The 23529-nt window shown below is 36.0% G+C and overlaps 1 protein-coding gene across 4 annotated transcripts in view; it reads left to right on the top strand.

Moving 5' to 3' along the window:
• MANEA (mannosidase endo-alpha) overlaps positions 1-23529 on the top strand; it is a 204858-nt gene that overhangs the window by 171447 nt on the left and 9882 nt on the right. Inside the window, exons 1-2 of one of the 4 annotated variants that reach the window (XM_068677916.1) lie at positions 14544-14694; positions 20841-21433. In XM_068677916.1, coding sequence (XP_068534017.1) covers positions 20884-21433 — 550 coding nt within the window. In that variant the 5' untranslated portion in view covers positions 14544-14694; positions 20841-20883. Of the gene's footprint in view, positions 1-14543; positions 14695-14747; positions 14899-15143; positions 16377-20840; positions 21434-23529 lie in introns of those variants that run through there. The other 3 variants (XM_068677917.1, XM_068677920.1, XM_068677919.1) reach the window with 3 other exon arrangements.

Here is a 23529-nt window from a genome sequence, read left to right as displayed (position 1 = left end):
AACAAAAAAATGTATTAGAAATCAAAAACCATCCTTCAGAAGGGATATTTTTTTATCATATAATTATGATTAAGAGAGATATAGCATGTTCTTCAACCAGTTAGAAGGGTGCTACATGTCAAAAAATACTTTCAAGTAACAATTTGCTAAGGAGACAAAATTTTCAAATGTATTAAAGCTGAATATTTAAGATGAGGAAAACATCATAAAGCCTGTTATGAGAGAATAGTGTAGTATAACTGAATTTCTAAAAAGTTTCACTCTAGTATGGCATCAGTGGCTTTTAGAGAAAAAGGCATGGGTTAGCAATCAGACTTCCCATAGATTCCTAACCAGTTACAAGACTAGAAGCAAAGGATGAAAATGATTGTGTGGGTTCCACGAAGCTTCCATTGTGGTACAGATTATTAAAAGAAAAGCTGAACAAAAAAAATTGCCTATGATCTCATGATAGTAGCTGACTATCATGTAACTGACTATAGCTGACTATTCATATAACAAATGAAATTCTATGTCAGTAAATGCATAATAAAACAAAAAGAAAGAAAAACTCATAAAGATGTAATAAAAAACAACAGAACCAAAACCACAATACCATACCTGGTATATACAGTAGCTATTTAATAATACAGAGAGAGGCAGCAGAGAAAGTCTCACAAAGCAGTTTACTGTTCAACAGAGTCAAACAGTTTATGTTTGAAAGAAGATAGAGAACAAAACACAAAAACAGTATTATGCCATGGCATAAACATGTGATAAGTACCTATGAGAAATACTGTCGGGTCCTGATCTCTCCATCTCAGAAAACGTATACAGAAATATAAAGCACATAGGCGATAGGTAAAAAATGAAATTAAATAGCTACTTTACAAGAAGAATTGAATTGATGATAACTCTGCTACTCAGAAGAGAGATAGATGCCTGGCGGGAAACAAATTATGATGAAATCATGAAAGTCATATGAAAGAAATGGCTACTCACTCTTTCTCATCATGCAAGAACTGGAAAAATAATCATAAAAATAAATAAATAAATAAATAAAAAGTAAATTTTCATCCAATATGCAGATAGAGCTGTACTTCTACATGAACTACTGCATGAATGGTGGAAAAGCTGTAAATACTGTCCCTAGTTCACAGGACAGCTTACTGCTGGAAGCAATAAGGATATTCTATGGCACTCAGCTTGGCCAGTTTATGTGCTTATTGCTTATGCTGCTAGTCACTGGTAAAAAGAAGACATGGGCCAGATCATACTTTTTTGTTTGTCACAGTACAACTGTTCTTACAATTTTATATTACACAAACTTATTGACATTGTGCACAAATATATTTCAGTCTCAGCATGGAGTCTCCTCCAACAATTAAGATAAACTCAGTGAGGAGAGATTTCAGGATCAACTAAAACCACTGTAAAAAAGCAATTCATAAAATAGTTATTTTCTTTTGGTGCTTCTGTCTACATTGCTTTTATTTGATGCATTCTGCCCTCAAGTCAAACTATCAAAAATACTCCATGGCATAAAGGAACACAGATGCCAGCACAGTCAGATGACACTATTGATAATTTACTGGATGTAGCCAGACAAGTAGCTCTTAGATGATTGACTTCATTGCTGAAGTAAGTTGGCTAGGGCGGTATCATGAAAAATTACAGATCTCTTTCAGATTCAATCTCTGAAAAGCACAGGAAAGTATTTGAAACAATTTATAATAGATGTTTCTGTGAGGAAAATATGTAATTCCAGATGGTCAAATCAGTTGTTAGTTAGCTAGTGCCCTGCTTTCAACCGAGATAGAGTCAATTTTCTTCCTAGTATCTGGTATGGTACTGTGTTTTGGGTTTAGGATGAGGATAATTCTAATAACACACTGATATTTTAGGTATTGCTGAGCAGAGCTTACATTAAGTCATGAACTTTTTGGTTTCTTCTACTGCCCTGCTAGTGAGGAAGCTAGAGATACACAACCAGGAGTTCTGACCCAAATTGGCCAAAGGGATATTCTGTACCATATGGCATCATGCTCAACGATGAATCTGTGGGGATTTACCAGGGTGGGTGTCTGCTGTTGCTTGGAGACTGGATGGGCATCATTCAGCTGGTGGTAAACAACTGCATTGTTTATTCTTTTTAATTGTTCCCCTTCCCTCTCTTCACCTCCCCAGATCCCTTCCCTTTCTTTCTTTTTAAAATGTTCCTGTGTCAGCCCATGAGTTCTTGCATTTTTCTTTTCAGTTCTCTTCCTCATTCCACTATAGGGGGTAGGGGAAGAAAGTGAGCGAATGGCTGTGGGGTGTTTAGCTGCCCTGGAGTTAATCTACAACTGCTAGTTAGTTAGTCAATTAGTTAGGCCAACAAGCCAGTTCAGCTACTATATTTATAGATTGCTAATGACTATTGTAATAATTTCTTCTAACAATTTGAGTGTGTATGTGATCACCATCCTATAGCTCAGGCAGGCTTGCCACAGCATACCTCAGCTAGAAGCCTGCAGCACTTGAGATATGCCTATAAAGTAAAAATACTAAATTACTTCATATTTGTTCCTTTTATTTGGGATTTTCTAGGGCTTGGATGGATGATGTTTCCTAAAACTTTTCTAAAGTTCTGAAGGGAAGACTGATGTTTCCTGTCTTTGGCCAAGCAGAACTTTCCACATGGAGGTCCTCTGTGTGGTTCACAAAGATCACAACTCAGATCCATGGAAAAAAAAAAAAATCTCCAGTAGCTAAAACCACTGCAAAACTTGGCAGCAATAAATACAGCAGTACAAGCATTTTCTCCTGACTTTATTTAGTGCACCATGTGCACTAAACATTAGTATGGCTGCAGCACCAACAACAGTGTAGACCATGCCTCCTGCCATACAGTTTTTCCTTGTAAAAAAAAAAAAAAAAAAAAAAAAAAAAGAGAGAGAGAGAGAGAAAAGAAAACAACCATCATATTAAAAATGTTGTCCACAAATTCAATGAAATACCAGAGGACAGATGGTCATATGTCAGTGTGATAAATACGGTATAGTATCTTATGAAAAACAGAATCAAATTCTATTTCATACCATAATCATTGTGTGATTCAAAAAGTTAAAAAAGTAATCAGGTTATAGAGTGTCTTATTTTTTTTTCCACTTGATATCAAAATCCATTATGTTAGACTAAAGGAAAATGAAAGGCCTTTCTTTACTCAAGTCGATGGCCAAGAAAATCATTATCAAACTGTTATAAAATAGATTTTCTGCTGTTAGGTATTGAAGCTTCTCAGGGTACCATGACTTCATTAAACTATTTGACCTTACTTATGTCTTCTGAAGTACTTTATGAAATAATTGTAGACTTTAAGGATGCTTTTCTTAGCAAATAACAGTTACAATTTCAACAGAGATGTTCAGATTTGTCTTGCAGGAAATTATAGACAGTGCAATACTCTATTTTCACCTCTCAAGCTGTCAGAATAAATACCATGTTAGAGAAATACAAATATTACACTTGGCAAACATGCAAATTCCTTGCCTAGAAGATCCATTTATTATTATCTTTACTATACACATATTTTTATGCCAAATTTACATATGTTTGGATAGGTTTGTAATGGGTTAGGGTGCTATTCATTAGCAAGGGCAGTTGTAACAGAGGTAATGCAAAAATGGTTGAAGACTGTTATACCTGTTTATTATTTAAAGATATGTTTCTCTGAAGATAATAAATAGAGAAAACTAAGACCCCATTTTTCTCTTTTCTTGTTATAATATTCTTATTCTGCTTCCATATTATCTCACTTCAGAAATGTAATAGGCTATCATCCCTGAATGAATTTAGTTTCTCATTCAATTTAGTCTCACTTCATATTTATTATTCTTAAGTTGCTTTTCAACCACTAATCCTTCCTAAAAAAATGATTTCCAAGTTTTCTCCCATTTTTTTTTTAGGTGGCCTAGTGTGCTACATGTTATCAAAAAACCCATTTGTCTGGTAACATCTTAGCAGAGAAAGTTTTTCCCAGAATGGAGGCTTGCTTCTAGCTTAATTTCCATCTTTCTGCCTCAGAACATCAGGACCAGAACTGGGAATTCATATACCTCAATTCCTATCCTCCAAGTCCTCTGCTCTAGTCTGCTTCAGACAGGTTTTGCAAATTGCCACCACTGTTCACCCCCTTTGCAGCTGTTCCTCGACTAGCAGATGTAAGAAACATAGACATAAATACTTTCCAAGACTGTGCCCAGATAAGAAAAGAAGTGAAAGGTTCCCAAACAAATAGTGACGCCTAATTTATTTATTCATCTGCTTGAAATTTGCAGTGTTCTGTACATATTGTATTTATTTTTAAAAGAGGACATCCAATTTATTTTGCTGTGTGTAATTATGTCCATTTGGGAGCACCATCTGTGCTCCCCAAAGAGGGGCAGTAGAGATATCCCGCAAATATCCAAGAATATCCAAAACACAGACAACCTGCAATGTAGGTGGAAAAAAGTGAAATTATTAGCAGAGACAGGGAGCAGTCATTGCCAAGTCACATAAGCAATAGAAAAAAAAAAAAATTATCGAGCAGTTTGAAAGAAGACTGCCAAGAGTTTGTTGCAACACAGAGATAAAAGTCACTTACTTTACCAGTATCAAGCTGGAAAGAAAGGACTTGTATTACAAAGTAATAGGTGGCACATAATGAAAACTTTTTTTTCTTTTTAAGCTTAACAGTGGCTTTTCTTTTTCAGCTTCTCTTTGTCAATGTGGTTCAACTGGGAGCCCTGTGTTAAAAAAGGGCCTGCCTCTAATTACAATGTGGTAATTTATTTCTTTTCATTATGATTCCTTTTTTTTTTTTTTTTTTTTTTTTTTTTTTTTTTCCACAGCCTATTGGAAAGATTCTGGCTTAAAATGAGATGCAGGTCTGGTCTTTTATGGCTGTCTTTTACTAGAAACTGCTTAGATGTCGGAGGTTAATAACAGGACCTTGAAGAAAAATATGCTCAACTCTCTTCAGGCATGCTACTGAATGGCAAAATATACTGTACTGAATATATGGGAGAGGCATTTTGTAGAAAAAACATTCCCTGTATTTCTCATTCAAGTGAGTCAGCAAGTCAAGTTGCATACTTAAGGAATTATAGCACTTTTCATGTAAAAGAAAGCAGTAAGTGCCCTATCTGCCCCTTGTTATTTGATATCTTTCATAGATTTTCAAGACAAGGAAAGAAGGTGCTGAAGTCCTCATTAGCAAAATCTCTCCTGCTTTCAAATATCATTTACGCAGAGTAGTAGCTTGCTTTTCTTTGAAAGCAAAACAAAATGGAAAGTGCTGGTTCTTGTAGGACAACTCTTGGGGGAATAGAAAAAAGTGAAATATGATGATAATACTTAGAAAATATAAGGGCTTTCAAGAAGCACCTGAAGTGTCTCGTGCATCTTTTAGATAACATTTCCAAATGAAGAAGCCTTAAGTTGAAATCTTAACCCTAAGTCAAGTCAGAGAAAATTATTATCCCTAACTTCAACCAGATCAGCATTTCACTCCACATGAGAAGACGAGCTCAAAAAACTGTGTTCCATCTAGTTTAGACTACACAGCATCTGCAAACTTGTATGGAGACAAATATGTTTACTAAAAATAAACTTTTCTTACAGTTGTAGTAACAATTACTGATGAAGAAGGCCACTTCAGACAATCTTTCCTGAAGGAAATAATCGTTAGGATTCACCTCACCAATAAATAAAGAAAATTCCACTGTACTTTCAAAGTCTAAGAAATTATATTTCTAAATTTCACAATACTTTAAATATTTACAATACTCTATTGATATCTAAATATAAGCATATCTGACAAATGAAAAGACTACTTCCTATTAGTGATTTGTTGCAATAATCTATTACAAATACTAAAATAAGCATGTAATTGTTTCATTTCTTTATTAGAAGATGGCCAAATTACAAAATCACAGGATCTCTTCAGATGATCTAGTCCAACCCTGCTGCTCAAGCAGGGTCAGCTAAGGCAGGTTGCCTAGGACTGTGTCCACTAAGGTTTTGAATGTCTCCATGGGACAACACTCCATCACCTCTCTTGGCAATCTGTCCCAGTGCCTCACCAGTGGAAGGATCACCTCTCTTGACCTGCTGGCAACAGCTGTCCACCAATATCTGCACGGTCTTCTTTGCCAAGCTGCCAATGTGGGAGACAATTATGAGAGACAGTGCTTCACTACACTTGTAGTAAAGGCTTTACTATAGTTGAGGTAAATGACATCCACTATTCTCCCCTCATCCACCAAGCTTGTCACATTGACGTAGAAGGTCGTCAGGTTAGTAAAGCATGACTTCCCCGTTGTTAATACATGCTTAGTACTCTTAAACACCCTCTTGCCCTTCATGTATCTGGAAATAGTTCCAGGGAGGAATTCCTCCATCACCTTTACAGAAATCGAGGTGAGGAAAAAAATAAATTTGAGAAAAGGAGATTTAAGTTAAGAATAATAAAAAATCTATTTAAAAATGAGGACAGTGAAGCATTAGAACAGGTTGTTTAGCAACGCAATCTTTTAGAGGAAATTTTTGATAACTGTCCCTTAAGAATGACAGAATTAGAGTGAATACAGTGTTTCCTTTTAATACTCATTTCCTCACTACTGAGGAAAAAAAAAGAAAGGAAAAAAAAAAAAAAAGGTTGTACAACACACTATTTTTATTTCAGTAGCCTGTACAGGCTACAATTGAAGATTAAACTTTTTTTATTCTACCTGGTTTGCATGTGCAAAACAAAAAAATCATTTTTATTCCCCAGTATTTTAGTCCATCAGACTCCTCTGACAAATAATGCATTAAAAGTTAAGAAATGGAAGGGCTTTTTCTTTGGGTTATTTTTAATACACTGTTACATAACTTGGTTCCTGGTATATTATTAACCAATCATAAAGAAGATGATAGTCAGAAAGTGCATTTTACCTCTGATTACAATAGGTAAACAAAGAAATACTACCTATAAAATGCATAAAGTTTCATATGTAAACTCTTTATATATTTTTATTTTTTTCAGTATCAGCTGACGAATATGTCCCTTCAGGCCCCACAAAGAAAAACAAATATGAGTGATCTCTCATTTGTCTCTCTTTTCCTTCCCTATCTTTCCTATGATGCTTAGGCAAACAATTGTTCCAGGCACCTATTGCTTTTATCACAATTCAACACATGAAGTCTACAGAATCTCAAGTTCGTTTTTAGAAAGCAGCAACTGAAATGTGTCAGCACTAACATTATACTGATTATACTGTTCCTTTTTTCTCCCTCGTTGTGCCCTATTGTTTCTATTTAGCATGATATTTTTGCAAGATTGATTACAAATTGTTCTCTTTCATTTTATAAATTTGTGCTAGTTAAATGAAGGCTTTCCTTTTTTAAGCGTGTACTAAAACATCCCTTAAAAAGGACTAATCCACATACATATCATGGTGCTGTTTGGCTGTGCTTAACAAGTGATCTGCTTTACAGTATACCTTCAGGATACTAGAATTCAACCACCTCTGCAGGTCTTATACTACAAGATCATTTAAAGTAATGCCCTTGAACCAAATAGAGGCTGAAAGGTATATACAGCTGAGAAACTTATGTGAACTTAGCTTTTTGTTAACTTTCCATAGTATACCTGACCCTCTGATGACTTCTGAGGGTAAAATGCTTTTGAAAATGGTTTCTTCCCTAGCACAATGGGAGGCATAATTTCTCATGATCTTCTATTTATTTGTATGAAAATTGCAAAAAAAAAAAAAAAATGAAATGTACTGAATGTTTTTTAATTAAGGGATGTGATTATTCCCCGAGATGTGCTTGTGTTATCCCCAGTGACTTCCTGAAAGCCTTGCATCAAAGCTGCCAATCAACCCCCATATTCTCTGCAGCATACTATATCATTACACAGGACTAACAATCTTTACAATGGAAAATCAGTAACTATAAAATGATCTTCAAATCATCATCTTTGCTATGAACTGTATTTTGATTAACTTCCTGGCTCACATTAGCTGATTCTTAAGACATGGGAAGAAAGTGAGTCATACAGTATCTCTTAAGTCTGGGGCCAAGACTAAGCAATATTTGTAGATGATGTATAACAGACACCAGAGAAAGGCATTTTTCCCCAAAGAAGGACACTCTATTTCTAGAAAAATCAAGTCATTTGCATACATCTAAATAAGCACTAACTGTCAGGGTACTTGTTCACAATATTGCTTTATGAAAGTAAAAAAAAAAAAAATACCTGACTCTTGGATTAGTTTTAGTTTAAAAAAAAAAAAAAAAAAAGAGGGAAAAAATGGAAAAAATAGGTGCTCCCAACTGGCGTTTTGCTACAAGTTTCCACACTCATCTATGCAATTGTCTATACTTCCCAGTATCCTACATATATTTATCCTCCTGAGCTGACCTGCAGTGCCACCAAGGATCACCTTAAGACCTATTTATTTTGGAGATCCTACAAGAATCTAGCCAATTAAATTCTAGTTTTGATTCCACTATTAGTAATACAAATATTATAATAACAGTAAGACAAGACAGTTATTAATGGTGTACAACTACCTCTCCCTTCCAACTCAACGTTGAATCATGCTTGAGAAGTTTGTAAGCCCTCACGATAGGCAATATCTCTTTTCATCTATCTTGAGAAACACTTTCATCCAATTAGGGGCTACAAGAAATAAATGATTATTGTTATTACTATACAGGCACTGACCAATGGAGAGTCACGCTCTGTCAATAATCTAATGTCAAAAATTGTTAGTTACTGTAATAATGAAAGCTGCAGTGCTTGACCATTTGCCAGCTCAGTGAGGTTTCCTTTTCTCTTCGTGATAAATCAGCTGCCAAGTCTGCCTACGGTCTCAAGTGCAACAATAACTGCATGCCGTTCATCCCTCTCTCATCACGTAAAACAGTAAGATCTTTGAATTAATTAGATGCCTTCATGATGCAGATGGTTTTAACTGCATAATTACGGAAATTACTGCACTCACTTGGCGACCTTCCAGACACTAATGCTTGGCTATATAATGCAAACAGATAATCTTGTGAACTACCATGTTCACCTTCTTGCTGTATCCTGGTCTGCATGATTCTGTTTTGCTTCTCCCAATTCTAACAACATTCCAAGATGAGACCCTCAATGCAGGAAAAGTATGCTGTGGGTAGAAGAGCTCTTCAAGTGCAGTTTGTGTGACTGAAAGAGCAATGGGGATTCTATTTTGGTAACTGCACCAAACATTTTCTGCATCTCAATTACATCCACAGTAATATACAGATGGAAACAATGCTGTTTTATAGAACAGCACTGTAATAAAAATGCTCGTATGCTTCCCATTCTGGGTTTATGAGCTCAAACTAACCAGGATGGAAGGCAGAAATATTTTAAACACAAATACATCTTTTTTAATTATTTTTTTTTTTTTTATGAGGAAAATCTGTGCTTCATAGGGCTTCCACTATTGGAAGTGCTCATTTCATAGTCTAACTCAACATATTTCCTCCATTCTCTTGTGACTCCTTCAGTGCCAGCACCTTTCAAACTGTAGACTGATTTGGCAGCATATACATTTCTCCATAGCCTTTTGTCTTCCCAGCTGCACTGCTGTTATAAGGCCATGCAGTACATTTCAGTGCTTTATGATACTGCACACCTTCAACTTACTTTGAGACAGTATTTCTGTTCAATATATGACTACAAATTGAAACTTGCTATAAACTTTTACTGGGAAATGAGACAAATAATTTATCTCACCCAGCAATCCTTCAGACAAACAAAAACCAAACCAAAACAAAAAAGTACATTTGTTACTGTTTATTCAACTGCAGATTAATCATGTACCCAGTGGTCAAAAAAAAAATGTAGTTGTCTTTGTCTGACAGTTACATCTCAGCGTGAATATCAGTGCTTCATTTATTCCTAATAATAATAATAAAAGCTAGTAAAAAGTTGGAATTGCAAATAGCACATTGTTTGATGCTAGTACATTTTCATCACTGGTGTTCCACAGCAACAACACTAACAACAAAACATAGTACTACTCATTTTAATATTCACATATACAGACAGCAGTTAAACACACTGACCTTTGAACCTCACTTTTAAACCCTTGTGGTGGTCTAACTCTGCAGTAGCTATGTGATCTTTGCTGGTTTCCTTACAAGATTAAAAGGAATTATTTTATCCTGCAGAGCTATCCTGACCACAGAACAAAATCACTAAGCGGCTTTATCTTGAGAAAGTTAATGGGCACTCCAAACTGGGGCCTTTTAAAATGGTAAGACTACAGCCTTTCTGGATGTACAGTTAGGGAAATGTGTATTTGCATTTTATATGTGTGTTACCTTGTGTGGTGAGAACAATTCTTATTTCTTCTGAAAGTTTTCATGCATTAATGCATGACTAGCAACTGAAGTGCTTGATCACTCTTAGAAATGGGATGAAATACTATTCAGCTAATTTATTTTCTCAATACTAAATCAATTAATGCTTAAATGGTATTGGAATACTCTGAATCCAAATTGATGTTTTTGAAGAGTAGCTGTGTTTTTTGTGCCATTTTTTTAAACACTCCCTTGGTTTGTCTCCTTTTCTTGCCAACCTCTTGGATTTCAGTTATGTTTAAAGCATATGCCACCCTATCACCAAAGCAACTCAATCTTTGTATCATATTCCCTTGAAGAACTATTTCTTCTGTTGTAACTGCTGATAAATAAATAAATAAACCAGTGTATATGACTACCTAGGCTGAATTACATTTTCTGCCAGAAGAAGAAAACATCATTGTCTCATCACAGTTCATTTAATCTAAGAGGAAGCACAAATGAGGCTTCTAATTTCTGAAGGAGATGAGACTCCAAATCAAATACATCCACAGATTGATAACTACTCCATGGAAAATCTTGAAAACAATATGTAAATTCTGTCTGTATCATTTTCTTTATCAGCAGAGAGAAAAAAAAGGTTTTTTTTTTTTTTTTTTTTTTTTTTCTCCTAAAATATGATATGACTTTGCTTCTAACCATATATATACATATATATATATATATATATATATAAGGGAGTTAAACTTGCTAACTGACTTTTTATCTTTCCAGAAAAGGTCTTGGAAATTAATAAGGAATGAAAGAAAGAAAAAGCTCATCCAAATATATACTAACATAACCTACATGCAACATATTGTCTGCATTCTTTGCTCTATGAATAACCTTCATACAAATCCAATATACACAACAGCACAGCTTGCCAAGCTTGGTAGACAAGATATACAGCATTTTGATATCCTTGAATTATTAGCTACATAAATATTATTTCCCTGTGTAAGTAAAAGAAATTTCTACCTACGTATATTGCCTAGCCATAAAAATATAAATGGAACTTTCTAAGGTGACTATAGTACCTTTCCCATGGCTGCAAGTTCTTATCTTTTTCTCACATATCCAGGTTATTAATTTCACAGCACAAATTTAAAAATATGCAAAGTCCACAGTTTTCCAAGGAAAAACACTGAAAAACATTTGAGTAATGCTTTTGAATCTAATATAACTTCTGTATGTATATATATATATATATATATAGAATAGGTTGTTTCTGAGAAGGCTGGAAGAAACCTCTAATAAATAAAACAGTGTAGAGAACCATTCAGTAAATCCAGTGGTTAGTTTCATGACAGAGAAAGAGTATGACCTTTATTAGGGCTCACTTACATCCACAGTCATCCATGGTTGTTTTAAAATTGCCTTTCCAAGCATGTACCAAGCAACAGTAGGGCTATCGAAATCCAAAATCTGACCAAAACATTATATTATCTCTCCTGCTGTTGAAAAATTGAGTGAAAAAAGGACCCACACTATGCCACTCTTTGTGGCACAAAAGCAAAGCTGTCTGTTGTTTCTGCCCAGAGACTGATGAAACCAAACAAGGAGCTTTGGAGCGTGAGTAATGAAAGTTGGAAAGAAAAGTTCTTGGTCTCTCTGTGTCCAGAGGGATCCAATTTTATCAGATGCTTACTGAGCAAAGACCAGCACTAAAAATGAAGCATCAGGATTACAGTACTGAATTCACATGACCAGTATCAAGAAGAAAAGAATTAAAAGTATGAGAAGGAGGCATGTTCAAGGTAGTATTTTCTGTATTCCTGCTCTGTAGGAGTGCTTTACTATCTGAAAACATGAGTCAGCATTACATTTCAATATTATACTAGGTTTCACATAATTTTAGAAATTAAATACCTTATTGTGTTGTCACTAAATGGACTTTGAGGGAACAAAAAGGTTTCCAGCTGCTGGCTTCTCACCTGATTGCTATTCCCAAGGGCATCTGTTTTTCATACTTATCCCTGACTATTTAGTGTCTTCTAAATATTCTAGGACAAAAGGTGAATATACTAAGGATCTGAATGAGTACAGAATTGTAAGCAAGAGAGAGACTCATGATTTTGAAAGAGATAAGACTCCTTGGAATAAAAGAAAAGGCTACAAGCACAGGATACTCCTTCTTTTGCATTTGCTCTGAAGCCAGAACATGCTATTAGAGCTATTATGTCCATAAATAAAGAATAAGTGAGAAAACAGAGGATATAATGGAAGAGAAAATTATGAAAGCTGCAAGAAAGGTAAGAATATACACTGCAATACACTGCAGACAGGCTGGTGAAAGGTACACCTTAATCTGACATAGAAAAATAATCAAGAATAAGACAAAGAAGGAAAAATAAATGTAAGACATTAAAAATTCTAAATAATTGTGGTAATATTGTTAATCAACCAGTGTTCCTAACTGTAACCAGTTAACAATATTACCACAGGCATATTAACCTTCTTTGTCCCCACTAAGCTTCAGCTAACATAATTATCTTATTTCATTACTATGCAGATAATACAATGATGACTAATGATATAATTTAAACTTTTTTTTTTTAATCTTAGCCAGTAGATTTAGTCTATTCAGCAACAATGTTCAAGCATAGCAGATACGATTTTTTTTTTCTCTGATTAAATGAATATATTTATTCTTCCTGCCAAATGAAATTTCAGATTTACTTCTCTATTCTTAAGCCATTTAATTTCCAAATAAACTTTCTTATTTCGAGTAGTAGTTCATCCACATGGTAAAGAGCAAGTAAAAATTAAAGTTATGTCCTCTACAAAATACAGATGAAAAGCATCCTAATGGTATCTATAGTATCTTTTCTTTTGAAAGAGAGGAGGAAAAAAATGATATTTTCTTAAGGGAAGAAATAAAGGGAAAAGAAAGCAAGCAAAAAACAAATTGCAACCTAAAAAAATGTCATCAGCCAGTGAGTCAATGATATGGATATCAAGTGTTCAAGTTTCAGTCTCCAGTCTATTCATATGCAAACTCATTTATTATGAAAGCATGATACTCTTGAACCATTTACAATATATTCCCTGTTAATGAAATTATTATTCAGACACTTGCAGGAAAGAATATTAGAAATGCACATTACTGCAAATGTATTTCTCATATAAGCACTCAGCATAAAGGAAACATCATGCAACAATTCTGCCTGCCCATTTTCTCAGACTTCAAGGAAAACCACAGGAGCTCTTGAATTTACTTGCTTATCTTGTTTATATCGACACTGTGCGACACTCATTCCAAGTCCTTTCACCCACATCCAAGGTGAAATCAATGAGAGTTTTGCATTGATTTCAGTGCAACCACAATTCTGGTTGCCGTTTCTACTCTGTCTCTCTCGGGGCTTAGAGAGGTTCTTAAAAAATCAGTCAAACTGCACCATGGGGATCCAACTCATTACAGTCACTTTTCATGAGGCAAAGGGAAGAAATGTTTTTATTCTTTGGGGAAACCATGTCGTTCATCGAGGGGAACAATTTGTGTCGAGTCAATCTCAAGTACTCATCAACAAGCAAGCTTCTTGACAGGTTCTAATGCAACAATGGAAAATGAGCATGTATTTTTTAATTGATTTGTTTGCTAATCTCATTATGGCAACTATTCATGGCCTCTTTTCACTTAAAAAAAAAAAAAGATAAAAAAAAGTGTAATTCACATTCTGACCATTAATGCATAAAACATACACAAACCCAATTTTACACTGTTGTGACTGCATGCAAATACAAAAGGGCCATGTAACAGACCAAGCATGTATCACCCTTCTACCCACACGCTTATTGCTTCTGACACGAGTGGTATGAAGGGGCGTCATCCCGATGCCCTGGCTTTCTGGAAGCACCGTGCTCTGAAGTCACCACACGGCATCGTGCGCTGTCTTTTGGTTCTCCCCCAGCTGAAAACCAATGGGCAACCCTGGAAAAAACCTTAAAACATTTATTTAGACTTTTGAGTTAAAAATGAAGGAAAAGGGGGAGGGAAGTCGAGGGTGTCTAATAAGCAGCTAGCCGCTTCCCTTCCCCACAACACCTAAGAGCAGCTAACTGCTGACAGAGAAGCAGAGGCAGGTTTCACGACCAAAACCCTGCCCTAGCTAAAGGGATTCGCGACTCCAACCCCTCAGGACCCCTCCACAACCCCCACACCCCTGGCGCAGGCCCTGCGGGCCGCCCTACACCCGCAGCCCGCCCTGAAGTAGCCGCAGCGGCCGCGCATGCTCCCCCTCCCGGGCATGCGCTCCGTGCCGGGGCGGCGCGGCGCTCGGCTTCCCCCTGCGGCCGCCCCTGGGCCGGCCCTCCCGCCGCGGCCGGGTGAGTAGCGGCCGCGCTGCCGGCCCCGTCGGCGGGGCGGGGAGCGGGGCTGAGGGGCCGGGGCGGGCTCGGCGGCAGCGGGCGCAGGGCCGAGGTGGGGAGGGGTGGGGGGGCTGCCTTAGCACGTTTAAAACAAGGAAAATACTGCGGGGTTGTTTGTTGTTCTTCTCGCTGCTGTCTCTTTGGAATTCAGATTAGCGAAAGGTAATAGCTGTTTTATGAGTGTTTTAAAATGAGCCAGGTCAGTATTGTCACACGTCAAATCCCGGTTTTTAAATTGGGTGGATAAAAAAGAAACCTTGCATTATTGAAAGTGCTTAAAAATGTGTATATGTATTGTGTATATTAATATGTAAACTCAGTTATGCTTGCCATATAAAATGTCTTCTCTCATCTTTAATGATTTTCAAGTGTGTTTTTTTTTTTTAAAGACTTTTTTTTTTTTTTTCTAAAGAGTTGTCCTATGCAAACACTGTTGGAGAAATTTCCCAGTTCCTTTAATACTAGAAACACTCCCAAGGCTCTTAAAAGGAAGGTTGCACAGGCCAGCCTCTCTTGCTTTTAGTGTTTGTGTTTCAGACCCAAACGTGCTATGTGAGTGTGGTGTGGACAGACTCCTCCCCTGAGATTTAGCTTACAAAACGTCACCTGCTCAGTCCCTTGGGACCCAGAGTAAGGTTTCCAGGTGCATATTTGCACTGTAGTCCCAGAATGCAGCACAGGATCAAGGGTAGCCTGTAGGTTTGCAAAACATTGAACTTTTTGAATGCCTGAACTTTAGCTCTGTCTGGAGTTGATCTGTCTCTTCAGAGTGTTCAGGTTCATCTTCTAGCTGGGAAATTTTAACAGAAGCTAAGCTAAGGAAACTTAACTGAGAAGCTTTGATATTTGCTGTGGGCCACCAGCCTCTCAGACTTTTGGATGACCTCTTCTCTCTCTGAATCAAGAAAGTCAGATTTTTCCAAACCTTTATCTGTGTTATGCTTTCATCTGTTATGTTTAAGGAGCATCAGAACAAAGAAATCTATAGTGTTTGCTGTTTCTTGCTAAAATAGATACTGTTTCATCTGAAAATACTTTCCTTGCATTGCATGTTTCTCTGTTGGGATCAATAAAACTGGCAGGAGAAACAAACAAACATAGGCCTGGTTATAGAAACTTGAGCTATCAAAGGACCAAAATGATCTAGAGAAATTAAATCCCTTCTTTTCTATGAGTAAGGAAACACTTATTTTGGGAAAAATAATGGAGGTTAAGGGGGAAAGTTGGGTTACCATCTGTCACTCTACACCCTTTTCCTTCATAATAGGGGAAGGGAAAAACAGTAAAAGTTAAAGCTAGCTTGCGGAATAGCTGAAGGCAAAAAGGCAGAGGTGAGTGAGGGAGAAGAAAGCACACTGCTATCAAATGTGGGTTTGAATGGAAGAAATTATCCTTGTGACAGGCTCATTGTTAAGCTTGGGGTACAGTTTAGAAAATGCTTTAATTTTTTTTTTTTTTAACGGAAGTATTAATTCTTTCTAGGAGGTGTAAGGTCTCCCAGGAGCCTTCTCTTCTTCAGGCTGAACAACCCCAACTTCCTCAGTCTTTCTTCCTAGCAGAGGTGCTCCAGCCCTCTGAGCATCCTCGTGGACCTCTTTGTCCTTGTGCTGGGGGCCCCAGATCTGAACGCAGTGCTCCAGGTGGGTCTCACAACAGCAGAGCAGAGGGGGCACAAGAAGGATGTGGACCTGTTAGAACCGGCTGTGAAGATGATGAACACCTCTCCTATGAAGAAAGGCTGAAGCAGTTATGGTTGTTCAGCTGGGAGACGAGAAGGATTCGTGGAGACCTCACTGCAGCTTTTCAATACCTAAAGGGGGCTTACAAAAAAGATAGAGAGCAATTTTTAGCTTGGGCAGACAGTGATGGGACAAGGGGGAATGGATTTAAACTAAAAGAGGGGAGATTTAGATTAGATGCTAGGAAGAAATTCTTCACTAGGAGGGTGGTAAGGCCCTGGCACAGGTTGCCCTGAGAAGCTGCGGAGGTGTCCATCCCTGGAGGTGTTCAAGGCCAGGTTGGATGGGGATTTGAGCAACCTGGGTGGGAGGTTCTTTAAGGTCCCTTCCAACCCAAGTTTCCTGAAGATTCTGACTTTTTCAGAGACCTTTAAGAGGGAAATTTGCCAAAGGTCTTTATGCCATACTTCCCAAAGTATGGAGTGAATGAATGATTGGTGTGCATGTGTATACATATATTTGAAGTTAATTTTGAAAAGATATACTATAATGCATAGAGGGAGGAAAACAATTTTAATTTTACAGGAACAAATGCTGAGCTACAATGCAGGAACTAGGTCTACGGGTGGTAATAATTCTGTATTCAGATTGTTTATTAGCTGTCAGTTGAATTGATAGATTGCAGAAGTTTTGGGGAAAAAGAATAGAGAGCCAATTAAAAAAAAAAAAAACAAATTTCCAGGATGCATGTTGAGTGCTGAATTGTATTAAAATTTGTTCCCTTATAAAGGAAGGATGTGATGTACATAGACCTCAAACAGTATAGGGAGAAGAGGAAAAAAATAAAAACAGATAAACAAAGCCAAGAGTGTTTAAATGTATCCAGTTATAGAGATGCATTTTAAAGACTGGAATTTTCTCTAAAGGAAAACTGAGCTAACTTGATAGAAGTAGTTAAATTAGTAGCGATGTAGAAAATGTAAGTGATAATGAATGTAACCAGATGCTTGCTGTCCTAGTTTGAGAACTAAACTAGCAAGTGAGTTTCTAGACTGCAGGTGTTTTTTCATCCTGGGCAGAGAAATGACTTTTGGTTTAAGAAGTCTGTGATCCACAAAGAGCTGAAATTGCCTAAATGTTTTGATGAAGCTTTGCCATGTTCTGGGTCCACAGGCAGAGACTGGTGATAGAAGCTAATTTGTTAAAGGCAGGGTTTTTCTGTTCTTTTAAAATGAATTCCCTAGTCAACAGAAGGAGCTTGAACTACTTTCATATATTTTCTGTTGTGCCAATGGGGTTCAACAAACCTGGGTTGGAATCCGAAAATTAACAAAGCTAACTAACTAGTTAACAAGGCATCTTACCAGTCAGAGCAACTGCATTTGAGATCTTAACCTGCATACATGTACAGCTGAAGTTATTCAGGCATACTTTTCCCTGCTGAGGAACTGCCTTTGGATCCAACAGTCCAAGGCAAGGTACTTCATGGGTATATAAAAGGCCTGTGTTTACATCAGTAAATTGAAGTCTGTTCTAAAATTTGGATGTTGATAACAGAGCATAGCTGTGATTTTATATGTCTTTTGATCAGAAATGTATTCTAAGCCTCCGTTTCCAAGGCCAAACAACATCACTTCAGTTGGCTGTTTCACAAGGCATACGTGCTCAGTCTGTTTCCCTGATATTACTGTTCTGCTGTGGCACTAGTGTGGATGAGCATAATTTGCATATCTGAAGAATGACATAATGCAAACACTGCCAACCTGTAGCTCTTGAATGCAGCTGCTACAGTAAAGGTATCTATGCCAGGGCTGAACTGTGTCATTGAGACTATGTTGGCATGCAAAAGACAAGCCGTTAGCATAGGTATCGCATACTTGTTTTAGAAATATTGCACTTGAATGTGGAGGTTCTGTATAAGTACATGAGAATAGCATAATATGCTATGGTAGACCAGAGTCTGTCCTGATGCTAGTAAAATTTTTTATCTGTGTAATCAAAGCTTTTAGTGGAAATACAATTAGTATGTATGGTGCTCACTTTTTAATATATTTTAATTATAAATATTTCATTTGAAAAATGTTTGTTTAAATAACAATGTGGAACACTAAGATCAATTCCCAACATTTCAGAAAAAAAAATAATACTTTATGAGAGTGAAAAAGTGCTTAGGAAAAAATTGAGAGCTGTTCTTTGCTCGATAAGCAAAGAACAGAAAATAACAGTTTCTTCAACAGATAATAGGAGAGCACTAATGAAAAACGTTAAAATGTTCTAATGGTAGACCATAATCCTTAGTGTCATGAAATCTCTTTATAGAAGAGATGAGATAAAATAATAATTGCAAAATAATTTATAATTGGCAAACCTGGATTTTGTTTTCTGAACATCAATAGCATGTGGTTAAAATGAAGAAAATTGGAATGCATTAATATATTTAACCAGGTAAATGACCTTGTTTCGTTTCAAGGAGGAGGGAGGAACAAAAAAACACATCAAAAATGCACCCTCATCCTGTAGAAAACTGTGTGTGATCCTAAACTTGAGTTAAATTCCCACAAGGTGGGCATGATAAACTGGAAAGAAGGCTGGAAAGGTCAGAAAAAAAACACCATAGTAGAATTAGTCTGAATGTCTTTTAATTTCTCACTAGAAAAAAAAGATGTTGAGGATTCCAAATAATCTCAGTGACAGAATTCTAACATCTTGGTATGGATTGTGAGCTGTATAAAAAGAGCTCTGTAATTTGATGTAAAGTGATGTGAAATCCGTTAAATGAAGAGTCTTAAATAAAGTGAAGCACTATAAGAATATATGCTGTAAAATCATTTTCCCCGACAGTAACCAAGGGTATGGTTTCACAGTCCAGTTGTTGAAAATGAGCTACTTCATTTTCCTTTTCTTCTCTTCCTCCATCTGTGCTGTTAACTCATGTGTTGGCATTAATGCTGTTATACTTAACTCAGCTGAGTCAGCTTTCCAGGCAAGTAAGAGGTTTTGTTGTCTATTTTTGAGATGTTAACAGGATTTTGCTCTTTGAGCATACAAGTACTATGTATACTAGATGAATACCAGGGGTTACAAAAGGCAGGCATAAAGATGAATGGAATAAGGTTCAAGTGGAAACAGAACTTCCCACTTTGGTAGTGTCACAGTGCTAATTCAACTCAGATTATGTTGTTAAAAAGCATATTCTAAAATTCCTTATCTAAGCTTCTCATGGTCATAGCAGTGACACGTATGGTATTGTGACACTTAAAGCTATACATGTATGTCAATGCATAGCAATTAAAGCACTCAAACAGTAGTCAAGAACACTGTTAGGAAACTAAGGTGAGAGATACTTTATAAGTATGTAAAAATGACCTGTGTATTCCTCTGGAATTTAAAGTTGGATTGTAAAATTTGGATGTCAGTGGCAGAAACACAAAATCACAGCTGTTGAATCAGAAGTTTATTTTAAGATTTTTCATTCTCATGCATAATCTTGTTCCACAAAACTCTGTGGTTACCTAAGTTTCATTTATTCTTTTCTTTTGCTTTGAGTTTAATGTTGAACAGGAAATAGAGTAACCAAGGAATAAAGTAATCAAGGTTTTGTGTACAGTTTTTCTTCTCCCTCCTTCCAGTGCTCAAATTTTACTGTGGTCAAGCTATTGCTCTTGCTTTGAACTTAGTCCTGGAATTGCACGTGCAGCTGTGGTACTGTACTAACAGGCTGCCAGCAGATAACTTGTAGGCTTTCTCATTGTAGGTTTTCTCGTATCTTTAATGCTGTGCTTTAATAAATATTTATTTATTTATTTATTATGTAAATCAGCGAATAAATGTGAATTTCAGAAGTGGAAGTTGAAAAGCATTATAGTGCAAAGTTTATTTGGCCAAAAATATTTAGGCAATGAATTTCTTATCTAAACAAGTGGTGGTTGGTCTAGTAAGTGGTTAGTAATAACAAACCCATATTCTGAACATAAACTGTGCTTCTGTCAATATCTCATTTTGTTCTTCATTCTTATTCTTTGACATTATTCTCTTTTCATGGCTTTTGCTTTTTTTCTGGTAATTATTTTATTTCTGTCAGACTTGTCAAAATACAATACTTCTTAAATAACGTCACAAAGATTTCAATTTCATGGGATTTACTTGGGTTAGGAAAACAGCAAAGTCTAAAAGTAAGACATTTAATAAAAACTGTGATTCCTCAGTGGTAGAACTTTAGCCATTGACACGCGTTCTCAAACCCAGAAGTGTTTTTGTTCCTTTCCACCCTTTTAATCCCTTGCGAAGACCTGTCATTTATGCAATATATAAATGTCGCATAAATGTCTCCGTATGATTTCTGTTATGTAGAAACTTGAAAAATAAATTTATGCTATTAAATAAGGTAATAAGAAATCTGATTTTAAAAATTGTTTCTTTTGATAGTTGCTGCCAAAATCCTTCTGTTTGGATTCTGAACTATGACATCATGGCAAGATTTCGCAGAAGAACATGCATCATTTTGTTGCTTTTTATTTTGTTTATTTGCTCCATAATGATGGCATTGAAGACTCTGAGACCTGACCGAGCTGGCTTTGGGGACCCATTTGGACTTGGTTTGTTGCCTGAGCTTCAACAACGGACAGAGCTCTTAGACAATAAACAAAATTCACTGAATAGGGTTCATGGAGATACTGTAACACAAATCAGCAATATGCGTGCTGTTGCAGTCAATACTATGAAAGCATCTATGCCTCCTGTAAACAAGTTGGAAGAAGAGCTTTCTTCTCCTAATTATAACTTTCATATATTCTATTATAGTTGGTTTGGGAATCCACAGTTTGATGGCAAATATATTCACTGGAACCATCCGTTGTTGCCACACTGGGATCCCAAAATTGCAAACAATTATCCAAAGGGCAGGCATAATCCTCCTGAGGACATTGGTGCTAACTTTTATCCTGAACTCGGATCTTACAGTTCCAAAGACCCTTCTGTCATAGAAGCACACATGAAACAAATGCTTTCAGCTTCAATTGGTAATGAATGTTAATGTTTCAGAACATTGTTCATTTATCCAGCCTTAAATATTTGAAGGAACACGATTGACCAATTTTTCTTTTTTTTCTGTGTAGTTCTGGAAATGTCTGAAGTTAGTAAATGGCTTTCCAAGGTTTAACCTCCAATCTGAAACAGATGTAAAGCTGCGTCTGATGAATGTAACAGCACAGAAACTAAGAACTGTATTTGTAATCCTTTAGGTGTGTGTGTTTCATGACTTACTGTTAAGCACTGGTGTGTGTGTGTGTGTGTGTGTGTATGTGTATATATATTTATATATATATATATAAATAATAGTATATGGTATATAGAGAGAATATAGAAACCGTTGTTAGAATTTATTGTCTGTGTGTTTTATTTTTGGAAATTAGTACTTAAGTTTTAATAATAGTAAATCTTGTTAACATGGCAATGGAGCAATTTTTCCAAGTATTTGCTGCGTAACAAATATATTTGTTAAAAAGCAATTATTAGAACTTTTATGTAACTTATATTTAATGTAGTTTATTCCTAGGTGTTCTCATTAGCTATAGAAGTGTCTTAAGTCAGAACTCAAGTAAGATAGTTTAGCATACCTAATAATGTTTAAAAAAATTTTTTCATACCAGAAATACCTTTTTTTTTTCCAATATAAACTGATGTTCCCTTTCTTAAATAGATAGAATATATAAATTACAGTATTTAATACATTTGTAATCCACTGTTACTGTGTTTTACCGCTCTTCCGATGTTTATCATCTTTAAAATAAGCAATCATACAATTTAGTATTAAATTCTGAACAACTTCTATAAATGTAGTTGGAACAACAAGACCAGAGTTTATAGAATCATTCCGAGTGATCGCTTCAAAATGAACCACTTTCATTCACCTAGACACTAAGGATCTAAGGATTAATACAACTGCTATATTCCAATTAGTAGTGTTTACTTTTTTAATTTTTAATTCTTTTTTGTTTGTTTGATTGTTTTTTAATCTAACCTGTATTTTGAACAGGTATTAATACAAAAGTAGGAATTTTTGTACTATTTTCAGTAATAACTCCTTTAACACCAGGAACGCTAGTGACAGCGGAAAAGCTACTGCAGAGAAATCTCAGGTGTTAGTTGCCAGTGAGCACTTTTCTTGTCTTATTTAAAACAGAAAATAATTCATGGTAGTCTGATGAAACTTAGCTTTAGATGAATCTGTGACATTACTCATCCTCTTAATGCAAACGTCTGATAACGCTGAACTGGTAGTAGGAAATATGCAAAAGATGAGGAAAAATGCTTTGCAAAGAAAGGTTATTTTTAGGACCTGAAGTTATTTTTGTGTTTAATCTCATCAATATGAATGAGTGGTACATGCTTCCTGTAACATACTGTTTGTGATATATTACTGGTACTTGTGAAAAGTTATTTTTTTTCTGTCGTTATTCTGAAGTATGTTTGAAATTTTCTTCAGTCTAGATTTGACCATAATTTACTGCTTTTCTCAGGTCATTACTTCAAATATCACAGCTTTTTATGAGATTAATACTGTGTTATTTTTTGTGTGTTTTGTATAGCTTCTTTTAGTATTTTAGCTGATTTCTAATCCTAATCTTATGCATTTTTTGTTATATCAAATAATTTTTCTATTAGCCTTTTTTGAGAGGCTTTATTAAGCCTCTCAGAAGTGGTTCTTTCAGCCAATAATGTGTAATGATCAAAGACACGTAAGAGATTAGAGCCGCAGGAACCACATGCAGTGCTGCCTTGTGTTATTTTTACATTTCACATTTTTTCCTTATGTAATTTCCTAGTTTCAAAATCTGTTGTATTCATCTGTTATTCCTCAGAATGCTTGGTGAAACTGATTTTTTGAACCACCCTGTTTTCTTGGTAGTTCCATTTTGAAGTCCTTCGTTTGTCTTGAATGACTATACTCTGAGTTAAAACATGTTACATTGCGCTTTTTGTGAGCAAATCAATCCCGTTGTAGTCTCGTGAAGTGGTACATTGCTCTTATATTTTCTTTTCTGTGGCGTAAATAAAATAACAATAATGATAAAATCCCTGTCTTTTCAGGGAAAGAGCAATGTAAGTGTGAGTT

The sequence above is a fragment of the Anas acuta genome, chromosome 3, assembly GCF_963932015.1.
Source record: "Anas acuta chromosome 3, bAnaAcu1.1, whole genome shotgun sequence".
Lineage (NCBI taxonomy): Eukaryota > Metazoa > Chordata > Aves > Anseriformes > Anatidae > Anas > Anas acuta.
Note: the sequence above shows the minus strand (reverse complement) of the source record. Positions and strands in the feature narration are given on the sequence as shown.